This window comes from Gadus chalcogrammus, chromosome 20, assembly GCF_026213295.1.
Source record: "Gadus chalcogrammus isolate NIFS_2021 chromosome 20, NIFS_Gcha_1.0, whole genome shotgun sequence".
Lineage (NCBI taxonomy): Eukaryota > Metazoa > Chordata > Actinopteri > Gadiformes > Gadidae > Gadus > Gadus chalcogrammus.
Window position 1 is genome coordinate 3,086,621 of NC_079431.1, and position 13,437 is coordinate 3,100,057.

Below are 13,437 nucleotides of genomic sequence, written 5' to 3' on the forward strand. Positions count from 1 at the left end.
CGCTAGGCAACACCGCGCTCGCGGGGTCAATGCGAAGCCGATTGGAAAATGTTAAATACAAATATTAACAGTTGGGGGAAGATGAAATACGTAGTGTTGGTCCACAAATGTGTATGTCGGCTCAGTGATACAGCATATGAGTATTATTACAAATATATATATTTTATTTAAAAAACAAAATACGGAATGATAAGATTTCAGACAATTACTTGTGTTGAGGTGGCATGGATAATTCCCTTAATCTGCTACCTACGAATGACTGTTTCCATGTGACCAAGATATACAACATTTATATTTCCAGCCTTGTACTAAAACCTAAGGTTGTTTGACTCGGCTAAGCCTCGCCCTCCCGGGATGTACGGGCGAGCAGAACACAGCGATTACACTTTGAACTGTCCGCGTCATAACACTGGCTAGGGAAGTAAAATCGAATAGCACACATGCTAAATAATAAACTATGCGACCACTCACTGTAAGTACAGTCTATGTTTCCAATTCAGTAGTATCCTGTCATCCGTTCAGAGATAAATCCAATTCCACGTTTAGTGACAAATGCGTTATGTGTCTGTCGTTTCGTGGACGTTGTTCTACCTCCCATGTGAGCAGCATGACTTCATACTGGGCTGAGCAGCCTTACTTAATACAAAGTCAGACCAGTGGTGCAGTCCATAGTAATGACACTTTCCAATACCATTCACAGATCTTTGTATTTTTAGTATCTTGTAAAGATGATTTTCTATCTGAGGGTTTGGCTTGTCATGCAAAATTGAGTTTGGGTAGTTTATTTAGTAAATATTAGTTTATTATTTATGCCAGTATAATCCAATATACCTTCCCATATAATACTTTGACTTCCTGAATTAATCCTTCCTCCCTTTCTTAATTTCCTTCCCTAGATAGCAGCTAGATGACAGCAGTTGTCAGGAAAACATCTGCACTGTACCCTAGTGACCTCATGTGGATGTCAAGGACTTTTTCCCTCAGCTAACCTGGACAGTAGTCACAGTCTCAGGATGGGGACTCTTCTCTGCTCTTAAAGGGAGCCTAGACGTTGGGCCATGTTTCGTCTGCACCTGGCCAGTGCCTGTGTGCGCAGGTCTGTGTACAGTGGGCCAGGAAACCGGGACCTAGTCCTGGATCAGCTGAAGGTGTGCTTCAGTGAAGACCAAGTGTTTGAGGTCGTTGGCAGGAACAAGGCCAAGCTTGCGGTGAACCACGTGGGTTGTGCGGTGGGCATGCTGTGGCAGTTCCAGAAAGAGAAACCACAATTATTAAGGACGGTTGGGGCGGTCAAGAGCCACCCTCAGTTCCTGACCCTCAGAGTTTTGGCCGAAAACAAGATCTCCCTCATGGATGACTGCTTGCTGGTGGATATGCTGTATGATGTTCTCAGGTACAGTGAAACAAGGTCATAGACTCACGTTGAAGCCAAATATCTCGCCCCTTATAGCAAAGTTTGGTTCCTCTTGCTTTCAGACTCAATGTGGAACCTCATGACTCGCTAGTTCAGCAGCTGGTTTCTGAAGCCTCTGTAAGACTAGATAGGTATTATTATCATTATTACTATTGTTATTACTGCATATCAGATCTCATTGAGTCCTATGGCTTGACTCGAGAGGGATCAAGAGCAGCACATGTTTTTGTTTTTGTCTCGCAGTTTCCCGCTGTCTTCCCTCTCCAAGTTCGCCATTTGTCTGAATGATCAACAACTGCAGCTGAGTCCGCTGATGGGACGCATCACGGACATTCTGTCCCGGAAGCTCTCGACCATCAACGATGCCAGGTGGGAACTCTTTACCACCATTTGCCATTCAGCCATTTAGCAGACACCTTTATCCGAAGCGACCTGCAGTGAATGGGGGTGCGTGTCATTACGGAGCAGGTAAAGCTTTGTTTACAGGCAGGCTGTGTACCTTGATGATCCAACCCAGTACCTCTTGAAACACCCCAACCCACCACACTATCCTTCCCCGGGATAGATGTTGGAAACCGCCTAACCACTAGACTATCCTGCCCCGGCAAAGCAACACTAGGTCTCACCTGTTTCCAGCCTATTCATAATTTCTAACTCCCTGTGATTTTCTAACTGTAAATGTCTTTCCTCCGTTTCCTCTTTCTAGAATCCTGACCGTGCTGATGATCAGCGTGTCCCCCATGGTGTCCCCTCGCCTGAGAGACCGGCTCCTGGACCGGGCGGACCACCTGCTGGACTCCATGGACCCCGTGAAGTACAACAACCCCCGCAGGGTGGTGCAGTTCCTGCGCAACATCCGCTTCGGCCGGCGCCCCCTGCTGGAGAAGTGCAACCGGATCCTGCTGCGGAGCGTCCCGCGGATGGACGCGGAGAACCTGAGCATCATCATGGGCCTCTACCAGTCGCTGCAGTTCAACAACTGCGAGTTCCGTCTGGCGGCCAAGCAGCGGCTGACGGAGCTGATCGACTCCAGTACCGACCCCGCCGCTTTCACCAAGCTCTTTGTGGCGCTGTGTCCCATGGCGAGCACGGAGATCAGAGAATGGTCGGTTTGAGGCCTTTTGTGTTGTTTTATGTTCACTCCACATGGTTGTTCCACACGCCGCGATCAAGCTCTTATGTTTCATCATGGGGAATAGATGAAATGCATTCATGCGTCTGAAAACGATGCAAATATGAATTGTGTGCGTGAAAAGCAGAGACAATCAGGAGATCAACTTTCAGACTCACTTGGATCCAATCTTGTGTTCTGTATATTTTCTGTTCGCTTATAGGTTGGAGAGCACTGCACTCCTATTGGCCGACGAGTTCAATCCACAGCAGGCCTTGATACTCGCTGAGGGGCTCGAGGAGATCCAGTGTAGGAACCTCAACCTGATCAACAAGTATGTTCCACTCTGTTCCTCCCTCTCCTCTTTATAGAGGTTCCTCCCTCTCCACCTCAAAGTGAACCGGATGTTGTACCTTTTCAGGATTGCATCAATAATCCAAAAGAACCTTAGAGTCTACAAATCCATGGAGGTAGCGAGGATCACCCAGGCCCTCTTCCTGCTGCACTACCAGAACCCCGAGCTGTTCAACAAGTTACGGAGCATCCTCATCAGGTGGGTGGTCGTCTGGTCTGGCCGTGCTCTGCAGCGTGGTTGACTCAGCCCGGGGCTAACGTCTTTCTCCCTCTGGCCCTCCCTCCCTCCCTCTGACCCCCCCTCCCTCCCTCCCCCTCTGGCCCTTTCCCTCCCTCCCCCTCTGGCCCTCCCACCTTCCCTCCCCCCCTCTCTCTGGCCCTCCCTCCCTCCCTCCCTCCCACCCTCCCTCTCCACCCTCCCTCCCTCCCTCCCTCTCCACCCTCCCTCCCTCTCTGGGCCTCCCTCCCTCTCCACCCTCCCTCTCCCCCCCTCCCCCCCTCTCTCCTCCCTCCCTCTCCTCCCTCCCTCCCTCTCCCCTCCCTCCCTCTCCACCCTCCCTCCCTCCCCCTCTCCCCCCCTCTCCTCCCTCCCCCCTCTCCACCCTCCCTCCCTCCCTCCCTCCCCTCTCTCTCTGGGCCTCCCTCCCTCTCCACCCTCCCTCCCTCTCTGGGCCTCCCTCCCTCTCCACCCTCCCTCCCTCCCTCTCCACCCTCCCTTCCTCCTTCTCTCCTCCCTCCCTCCCTCCCTCCCTCTCTGGGCCTCCCTCCCTCTCTACCCTCCCTCCCTCCCTCCCTCCCTCCCTCCCTCTCCTCCCCCCCCTCCCTCTCTCCTCCCAGCTTCCTCCAGGACAGCCTCTACCCTTCGGAGGTCACCATGCTGACGCGCGTGCTGGCCACCCTGCCCGGCCCGCGGCTGGAGGCGGGCGTGGTGGCGCGTCTGGACGCCGTGCTCCCCCAGTGCAACCTCAGCGACCTCAACACGCTGGCGCAGGCGGTGGGCAAGTGCGCGCGCAACGACGCCTCCTACCGCCACAGCTCGCCCAGCCAGTACGTGCGGCTGCTGCAGGGGCTCAGCCGCTGCGGCCACGAGCGGCTGGACACGGCCGACCGCCTGGACGTGCTGCTGGACGAGCTGCGCTACGCCTCGGGCGAGTGGTTCGAGGAGACGCTGCTGGAGCACACCATGGCCACGCTGCAGAGGATGACGGCGCAGGTGAGCTGGAGCAGCGTGCCCGACCTGGCGCACCTGCTCACCAAGACCAACCACCTGTGCGCCCCGCTGCTGGACCGCATCGCCACGGTCACCCTGAAGGACATCGACAAGGTGTGTGTGTGGGGGGGGGGGGGGGGGGGGGGGGGTTGTGTGGGGGTTTGTGAGTGTGTATGTGTGTGTGTGTGTGTGCAGGGGATGTTATATGTCACACACACACAAATGGCATAGACTGGTTTCAGTCTATTTTATTTGTAACATAGACGTGTGTGTGTGTGTGTGTGTGTGTGTGTGTGTGTGTGTGTGTGTGTGTGTGTGTGTGTGTGTGTGTGTGTGTGTGTGTGTGTGTGTGTGTGTGTGTGTGTGTGTGTGTGTGTGTGTGTGTGCAGGAGTGTGTGTGTGTGTATGTGCAGGGGAAGTTTATGCTGATTATTTGCTACATATTACAAGTGATTATATGTCACACACACACAAATTACGGACTGGTTTCAGTCTATTTTATTTGTGACATAGGTGTGTGTGTGTGTGTGTGTGTGTGTGTGTGTGTGTGTGTGTGTGTGTGTGTGTGTGTGTGTGTGTGTGTGTGTGTGTGTGTGTGTGTGTGTGTGTGTGTGTGTGTGTGTGTGTGTGCAGATCCATCCCTCCGCCACCTACGCCACACTGCTCCCCTTCGCCGTCCTCAACTACGACTCTCCGACCGCAGACGAGCTGTTTGACGTCTGCATCGAGCACCTAAAACCTCACATCAGTAAGTGTGACGGGCCCTCTGGTGTCCATGTGTATGTATCACAGGAGTGTGTGTTGTATCTAGTCCAAGGTGTGTGCGTGTTGTATCTAGTCAAAGGTTTGTGTGTGTGTTGTATCTAGTCACAGGTGTGTGTGTTGTATTTAGTCCCAGGTGTGTGTGTGTGTGTGTTGTATCTAGTCCCAGGTGTGTGTGTTGTACGTAGTCACAGGTGTGTGTGTGTTGTATGTAGTCAGAGGTGTGTGTGTTGTACGTAGTCACAGGTGTGTGTGTGTTGTATGTAGTCAGAGGTGTGTGTGTGTTGTTTCTAGTCCCAGGTGTGTGTGTGTTGTATCTAGTCACAGGTGTGTGTGTTGTATCTAGTCACAGGTGTGTGTGTTGTATCTAGTCACAGGTGTGTGTGTTGTATCTAGTCACAGGTGTGTGTGTGTTGTATCTAGTCCCACGTGTGTGCGTGCTGTATCTAGTCGCAGGTGTGCGTGTCTCAGCGTTCCTCCCTGTGTCTCCAGGGTCCTTCGACCCCCACATGTTGGTGTTGCTGGCCTACGCTCTGGTCGTAGCCGACTGCTTTCCTGAAGAAGTGTTTAGAGAAATCTTCAACGTGGATTTCCTCGCCAAACTCGACGCGCACCTAGAAAGTAGGTGCTGGCGGTTTTCCTAGAACATGATCATTATCACATAATAATTTTTAAACTTTGTTAATTGGGTTTTTGAAGGAGCAGACAATTGTGACGAGCGCATTTATAAAAAGTGACATTATCTAAAAATATATAATTATTACATAATAACAATAAAAAAAAGAATTATTATTGTTATTATTGTTAATCTAAGTATGATTGCATAAAATTGGTGATGCAATAACTCGACCACAGCTATGCCCGACCTGCTCAACATGCGGATCCGCCTTCGGCTGATGGAGGTGAACCGCGCCGTGTGTCTGGAGTGTCCCGAGTACCAGGTTCCCTGGTTCCACGCGCGCTACTGCCAGCAGCTACAGAAGAAAGGTCCGCTTCTCTTGCAGGGTTCAGTGACTCGTTTAGTCACGTAGGAGACGCGCCCTCACAGAGCGATGTACAGGGATTCCAGACGCATGTCATTATTATCATTACCGTTATTTATTTTATTTTATTTTTTAATATTACTGTTTCAGATGCATGTCATCCTAACTGTACCGATAGCGATATATTTTCTCTCTTTCTTCCGACTAATTTACTTATTGTAATTCGCTTTGGATAAAAGCGTCTGCTAAATGTAGCAACGGTCAGGTTCTTTGGCACCTCTTACGTCGAGCCCGGTCCAAACGGTGTCCGATGTGCTGTGTTCTCCAGGGAGTTTCTCCAGCAGTCTGGTCCAAAAGCAAATCCACAAGATCCTGGCCGAGGTCCTGGGTGGTGCGGACCGGGCCCGGGCGTCTGTGCTCACGCCCTATTTCTACACCATAGGCGAGTGTCCGACGCTGAAGCTATACACGACTCAACTCTTTTTATGGGGGGGAGGGGGGGGTCTCTGATCCGAAGCCCCAGGGTGCATGTGCAGAGTCTGTGTCCCACACTGACCCTTCCTGTGCTGTTCTCCTGTTAGACTTTGAGTGCGTGTTGGACCGGTACAACCGGCCCGTGGCCTACAGCGAGCCCAACACCCTGCAGATCTCAGACGGCGGGAAGGTCCAGTGGAGGGCGGAGCCTACGGAGACTGTCATGAACGAGCTGCCACCCGGAGCACAGCGGTAAACCAATAGGACTCGAGGCTTTGGTCACATGTCCGTTCGACGACAGCCCGGTCGCTCGTCTGACTCGCTGTTTGGACCCTTGGTGTTTTCAGGGTCGCTGTGGACTTCTTGGATTCAAAGGCGTTCTGTAAGAACTCTCGCCACATGAAGGGGGAGACGGGGATGAGGAAGAGGCACCTGGAGATCATGGGATACCGTGTTGTTCAGGTGAGATACACCTCCAAGGTGACTGTCTGGGTGACGATGGAAAAGGATGTATCTGAGGTGAACCATGATTGTAACGGGCAGATTTCATAAATATGTTCGGTAATTGTTGTATTTGTTTGGGCAGATCCCCCATTATGAGTGGAACTCGATGGAGCTGTCCACGCAAGACGCCTGGGTTGGTTACCTTAAGAAGAAAATATTTACTGAGGTGTCGTCTTCTTAACTGAAGTATGAACATCAATGTTACCATCAACAAAACCCTCAACACTGTGGGATGGAGTTGAACAATCATGTTTTGTTTTTTTTAAGTGTTCCTTATTTGCTCCAAAAACTGTGTATTTGACTTCGAGTGGCCTACTTTATGTTATTTAAAAACTAAAATGTTTTTATATAATAAAATATATATTTGTATAACTTTTTTGTTTGTGTGAATGTTCATATGCTTATCCCGTTGCTACAAGACACATTGTCTTGATTTGGTCATGTACAGCTTGATGTTTGTGTTCAACAATACTCTGCTGTTCTGAATGTGACTTAATGGGATTATGACCGAGTTTTGCATTTCCTACTTTTATTCCAATATTTTCTGTTTTACTAGTTGTGCCTAAATGCAGGAAAGAATCACAATTAAATAACCTAAAATTAAAGTATGTTTATTTAAAAAAAAAAAGCAAAATTAAAATAAGTCAAACTGAATTCAAATCAGTGTGTTCAACAGCACTAAAATACCCACATGGAACTCGCAGTCAAATGAAATACAACATTACACTCCTGTGACTGTCACCCCTCCTGGGCCCATAGACCTCTGAAGAATAACTCCTGCCTCTGAGGCTCTGGTTCCCTCGGTCTAATGCAGGGGTCTCAAACTCGCGGCCCGGGGGCCAATTGAGGCCCGCGGGATGATATTTTGTGGCCCCCTACTTGACATCAAAGTCTGGTGTTAGTGCGGCCCGCGCATTGTTGTCAAACGCACATTTTTGCTGAGTGGCTTGCCACGCTATTTTATCACTTGTGATAGGGTGACCAGAAGTCCCAGTTTAATGGAAAATAACATGTTCTTTTGGAATGACCATACATAACAAACTCCGTAGGTGGCGAAGTAGTAAAAGCTGCATCACGTTTTGAACTACGCACCCTTTCCATCTAGTTTCGACTGGGTTTTTGGATTTTCTGTGCCGTTAACGTAGCATTAATAATCGTTTACTACTTTAACGGCACCGACAATCCAAAAACCCAGTCGAAACTAGATGGAAAAAGTGTGGAGTTCAAAACGTGACGCAGCTTCTACTTCTTCGCCACCTACAGAGTTTGTTATGTACGGTCATTCGAAAACCCCCATGTTGTTACCCCTAGACATTTGACCGACGGAACCATGAGCCTCGGAGGCGGGACTTCATTCTTCAGAGGTCTAGCGGGCCTCACAGCTTGGGCCTTCTGGCCCCGCAGCTGGGCTCAAAGCTTCGGCATCCGGGCTGCGTTGAGCCGCATGGCCACACAGCTGGCTCCGGCGGCGTAGCGCATGTCCTTGATCATCCCCGTCCACTCCTTCTTGTCCTCATCGTACCTTCAGGAGGGAGCAGCCTCATGTTAACACCTGGAGCCGACCACAGCCTCTCTCACTAACTCTCTCTCTCTACCGCGGACTGGCTTCATCCAACACAAACGCATGGCTCCAGGTAATGATAACCTTTAAGGGGTGACATTCTGCCACAAGGTGTGAGTGATCAGCTGTCACGAGCCATTCGATAATCGTTTTTTCCCTGCGTTTTAGTGACATCACAAGTGGGAGTGTCCGCTTAGCTGTATGAAGGCTAGATAAGCACCATTTGCTACAGTCCACTGGGTAGGCTGGTAGACTGATCTATCCAGCGTACATCTAGTTGGACACTCCCACTTGTGATGTCACTAAGACTCAGGAAAAGACAGCGTTTCAAATGGCTTGTAACCAGCTGATGACACTCACCTGGTGGTATAATATCACCCCATTTACACGTGGAGCAAACAACACCCGGTCTCACAATCACTCTCTCTCCCAACCATCAACAATCTTCAACCCATACGCATGTTTCCACGTTAGGATTACTTCATCGACGGTATGACGCTAACCACAGGTAGGAAGGGATTACGTACTGCCAGATATCGGTGATCTCGCTGGGGCCACACTCCTTGTTCTCCAGCTCCACCAGAGCGAAGCCCCCCACGGCGTAGAGCAGACCCCCGCAGCTGACCAGGTTCACGGAGCTCCTCTCCTGGGGGAAGTCTGTGAAGGGCGTCCACCTGGGACACGGCACACCACCGTATTAGACAGCATTCTTAGGAAGCATGCTAAAGAATGCATATTAATTTACCCAAAACAAAGTTTATTATAGCAAAATACGACTGTTGATTCTGAAATAATGACTGATTTGATTTTAATATTTCCATTAGTGATGCAATGGGTAGAGGCTACGATAGAGGAGAAACACAAAACTAAAATGAATGTGAACATACATTTTAAAGAATCAATACGTTTGATCAAGGACAAATAACTTGATTACCTTTGGTTACTCATAGAAAAGTATCACATTGCTTACTTGAATGCACCTGCCTGGCAAAATGGTTAAAAAGTAGAGAATACTCTTTGATGTAATAAGGATAACAAGCTTATTATCATCATGACTACAACATTAGTGAACATACTTATTCGTCCCGAAGTCGTAGGCCTCACATGAGTTGGTGAGCCCGTCCTCGTTCACGCCCCCCGCCACGATGAGCCGTCCCTTGTGGACCACCGCTCCGAACATGGAGCGGGCCGTCTGCATAGCGGCCACGTCCTTCCACTCCGACTTCTTGTGGTTGTACGCAAACATCTTGCTCAGCGCTTTGCTTCACCGATGAAGTGACAGAGGAGTGGATGTTAGCATTGGGAAATGAACGTATCATTTCCACATGGATGGATATAAATCGAGGTATGGTCTCCTACTTTTCGTCGGTCTTTCCTCCGATGCAGTACACCAGCCCGTTCTCTGAGACCACGCTGTGGCCGTGGATCATCACCGGTAACTTCTTGGTTTCGCTCCACTTCATTTTGCTGGGGGCACAGAAACATATACAGATATAAGTGACTCAAAAACGTTGATATAATATTAAGTACACTCTTGATATTCAGTGTACACACTTTGTTTTATAATATTTGCCATAATATTCAGTATACTCTCACAGTATTTGAATATTCAATATACTCTCTCAGTGTCATAATATTCATTATACTGTCTCAGTATCATAATATTCAGTGTACACACTAAGTCATAATAGTTTATATCATATTCAATATAATCTCTCAGTGTCATTATACACACTGTCACAATATTCAGTATACTCCCAGTGTCATAATATAAAGTATACTCGGTGTGCTAATAGCTGATGTATGGACTCACTGTCATAATATTCTGTTTACCCTCTCAGTGTCATAATATTCTGTTTACCCTCTCAGTGTCATAATATTCAGTACTCACACTCTGTACTAACAGTTGATGTACTTACTCAGTGTCATAACACATTACGGTATCCACAGACTCGTCGGACTGCAGGTCCTTTCCTGCTATAGCGAAGATGAGGTTCTCAAACTCCCCCATGGAGAACAGACATCTTGGGGAGGGCATGGGAGGCAGAGCCGTCCACTGGCCCCCCAGACTGTCCAACTGCAGCAGAGAACAATAAAACATCATTTAACTAGACAATAATACCATTATTATAATAATTATATACCATGAGTAGGTAGCGATAGATTCAGCAACGTTTATATATTGACTTTCAACATTAATATACATTCACTTTATGAATATTATTATAATATGAACTTATATGAATGTGTGTCTGTATAATAAATATAAAACGAAATATATGTATAAACCTGGTAGAGGTAGCACTGCAGGGGGGCGTCCTTGTCCTCCTCGTCCACAAACAGCCCCCCCAGGACGTAAAGCTGGTTCTTCCTGGTCCTCAGGCACTCGTGGTTCCGTGGGATCTGCTCAGCCACGGCCGCCAGGAAGCACTCGTTCTCCACGCCGTCGTACGCCACGGCCACCGCGTCGTTGATCATCAGCAGCAGGTCCTTGTTGTACATGCCCACCCGCCGCTGGTCGCTGAGGAACCCGGGCAGCGCGTCCTCTTCCTCCCCTTCCTCCACCTTCTTCAGCTCGGGGAGCTTCCCGCCGAAGGCGTCCTTGATGAGCGCGATCTTCTTGACGAGCTCCGGGTCGGCCGTGACGACGTCATCCTTCGCCACCTTCTCCAGGAAGTACTTCTCCGGCAGCAGGCGGAAGCGCACGCAGTCGAAGGCCTCGCCCAGCGTCTTGGCACGGCTCTCCTTGTCCTTGCGGACCCAGCGCATCAGCGCCTCGAACACAGCCTCCTCCTTCTCCACGTTGAGGGCGTCCGCGCCTATGATGGCCAGCAGCTCGCGCAGGCCCAGCTCCAGGAAGTCCTCCTGCGTGGCCAGCGTCTCGAAGTGCAGCGCCACGCACTCCCGGGCGGACACGGCCAGCCGCGGCGAGTTGAGCAGCAGGGCCAGCCGGAACACCGCCAGGCAGTTCTTCGGGTTCAGCCTCTTTTGGAGGTAGTTCACGCACACGGTGAACACCGAGGGGATCTGCAGCCGGTGGGACACGGCCAGGATGTCCTGGACGTTCTCGTCGTTGATGTCGATGTCGGCCGAGTACATGTACTTCACGATCATCTCCATGGTGCCGGCGTCCACGTCCTCCAGCACCACCTCCTTCTCCCCGGCCTCGTCCTCGGCGCCCTCTTCGGAGAAGAAGAGCTCCCTGAAGTAGGGGCTGCAGGCGGCCAGGATGAGCCGGTGGCAGGGGAAGCTCCGGTCGCCCACCTTCAGGGCACAGTCCACGAACTTGTTCTCGTTCAGGAGCTCCTTCAGCCCGTCCTGGAGGAGGGTGCTCTGGAACATCCGGAGGTCCTCTCGCAGGCCCTGGGGGTCCATGTCCGACGTGAGAGCAGTAGGATAGAGGGGAAGGTGTGGGAGCCACGCTGTGTGGGCTGCTGGTTGAAGAGACAGGGGACTATAGGCAGCCACATTTAAAGCCCCCCTCCGGTTTGACTGAGCCCCCTCTAAAAATAGTCCCCGGGCCAATCTGGGAAGAATTCAGTTTGGCCGGTGAGCGTCACACAGCTGTCATTAACCACAAACAACAAGGGGCTCAACTAGTCGCCCTAGTGATAAGGGTCAACAATGTTACATGAGCGCGTAAAAATAACCTCCGGCAACCTATTTATTCATCGGTGGCAATTCACAGTTTGTGTTTGATATTTGACCGCGCTGTGTTCTGTGGACGTGAATGTGTGGAGCGGTCCAGTTGATGAGTCACAGACACGACGGAACACTGCCTCAGGCGTGGGTGATGGATGGAGTCACGTCTCAGGACAGCCGAGTCACACACTACGTTAAAGCGTGAGGAGACCCATTGAGAAGTGGTAGACGGTGAACAGCTGACAGTCTGGCAGATCACCGTCTGACCTCGGCTGTTTGTAAAATACTTGGGCTCCTGTAGTGGTTTTGTATTTAGACTGTGATCAGTGTTTCCAGAGAAATGAAATGACCAGTGTCAAATGAAGGGAGTCATCTTTACCCGTAAATAGGACGGACAATCAATCTATCGTGAAGGTATATGACTATGGGGTTCGTTTAATATGGTTTCTATTATACAAATGGCGCTTTCGTATTTTCATATCAGCCCTTGGATTGGCTACTGTCTCCAAATGTTTTATAATAATACATTTGTATTCATAATTAGGGGTCTTCATCAGTGACACAGCAATACAGCTGAAAATAGATTGATAGATTGAACGATTTTAATGTTGAAATGTGTTATTTGCAAGGTAAAAAAACAACACATTTCTAGGTTTCCTTTGGCAATTTGTTTATTTTGTTATAAAGAAGGAATCCAAAGTAAGAAATATAATTTTTTTTTAAGTTGGACCCCTAATAAACAACCACCAGATTAATTAACTCTTACAGGCCTACAATACAAAACTAGCAGCTTTACAAACTTTACAAATAGTATTTTCCCCTAAAAAATAAATACAGCCTCATACTCCTAACGCCCTTATACACATACTTACAGAAGATACATATTTAACTGGTATTGTTCGAAACTCATTCAACTTCCCATAACCTCCCACAGTCCTTGGAGGGTGAATCCCTCCTTCAGCTTCTCGATGGCCAGCCCCAGCTCCTCAGAGAACACGGGCTCCCTGTCCAGTTGCTTCGGAAAGGTAATAAACACAGGTTAGAGTAGCCTTGGGGAAGTACCCACACACACAGCTTTTAATGGATGCCTTAATGTGTGAATAATGCTTGACATTTACCTTGTTTCCATCAGCAAAGTAGGCCTACAAACAGAAGAGGGGGGAAAACATAGCTTAGGACCAGGAATATCATTGATTGGTGGTATGCTACTCTGTAATGCAGTATGCACTAGGGAACAGCCATCCATACATAACAACAGACACTAATGCCGCTTTTCCACCGCACATGTAGCTCGACTCGACACGACACGACTCGACACGGTAGCAGCGCGGGTGCTTTTCCACCGCAAATAGTACCTCCGGGACGTGGGCGGGGTCGTCTGCGCGAAAGGGCCGTGACGTATTTTTGTACGCGACGCAAACA

The 13,437-nt window shown here is 49.5% G+C and overlaps 3 protein-coding genes across 4 annotated transcripts in view; 1 reads left to right on the plus strand and 2 right to left on the minus strand.

Annotated features, from left to right (window-relative positions):
* The first annotated feature begins 88 nt into the window (after positions 1–88).
* fastkd1 (FAST kinase domains 1) lies at positions 89–7,186 on the plus strand. Of its 2 annotated transcripts, none has more exons than XM_056579639.1 (15): positions 89–472; positions 897–1,393; positions 1,477–1,545; positions 1,658–1,783; positions 2,121–2,519; positions 2,749–2,859; positions 2,947–3,078; positions 3,717–4,203; positions 4,723–4,837; positions 5,344–5,472; positions 5,707–5,838; positions 6,163–6,276; positions 6,416–6,560; positions 6,656–6,770; positions 6,895–7,186. In XM_056579639.1, the coding sequence occupies exons 2-15, from the start codon at positions 1,059–1,061 to the stop codon at positions 6,991–6,993; spliced, it is 2,508 nt and encodes an 835-aa protein (XP_056435614.1). In that variant the 5' UTR covers positions 89–472; positions 897–1,058; the 3' UTR covers positions 6,994–7,186. The 2 variants fall into 2 exon arrangements, with proteins under 2 accessions (XP_056435614.1, XP_056435615.1); XM_056579640.1 differs by lacking the exon at positions 89–472 and adding an exon at positions 493–671.
* Positions 7,187–7,393: 207 nt separating this feature from the next.
* Positions 7,394–11,863, minus strand: klhl41a (kelch-like family member 41a). The gene is made up of 6 exons (XM_056579643.1): positions 10,663–11,863; positions 10,293–10,450; positions 9,733–9,840; positions 9,450–9,635; positions 8,901–9,047; positions 7,394–8,334 (listed from the first exon to the last, which is right to left on the minus strand). Exons 1-6 carry the CDS (start codon positions 11,746–11,748, stop codon positions 8,223–8,225), a joined length of 1,797 nt encoding a protein of 598 aa, XP_056435618.1. The 5' UTR covers positions 11,749–11,863; the 3' UTR covers positions 7,394–8,222.
* An 858-nt stretch (positions 11,864–12,721) lies between these two features.
* Positions 12,722–13,437, minus strand: part of bbs5 (Bardet-Biedl syndrome 5) — a 5,208-nt gene continuing 4,492 nt past the window's right edge. Inside the window, exons 11-12 of the mRNA XM_056579644.1 lie at positions 13,134–13,157; positions 12,722–13,030 (exon numbers count right to left, since the gene is read on the minus strand). Coding sequence (XP_056435619.1) covers positions 12,926–13,030; positions 13,134–13,157 — 129 coding nt within the window. The 3' untranslated portion in view covers positions 12,722–12,925. The remainder of the gene's footprint in view (positions 13,031–13,133; positions 13,158–13,437) is intronic.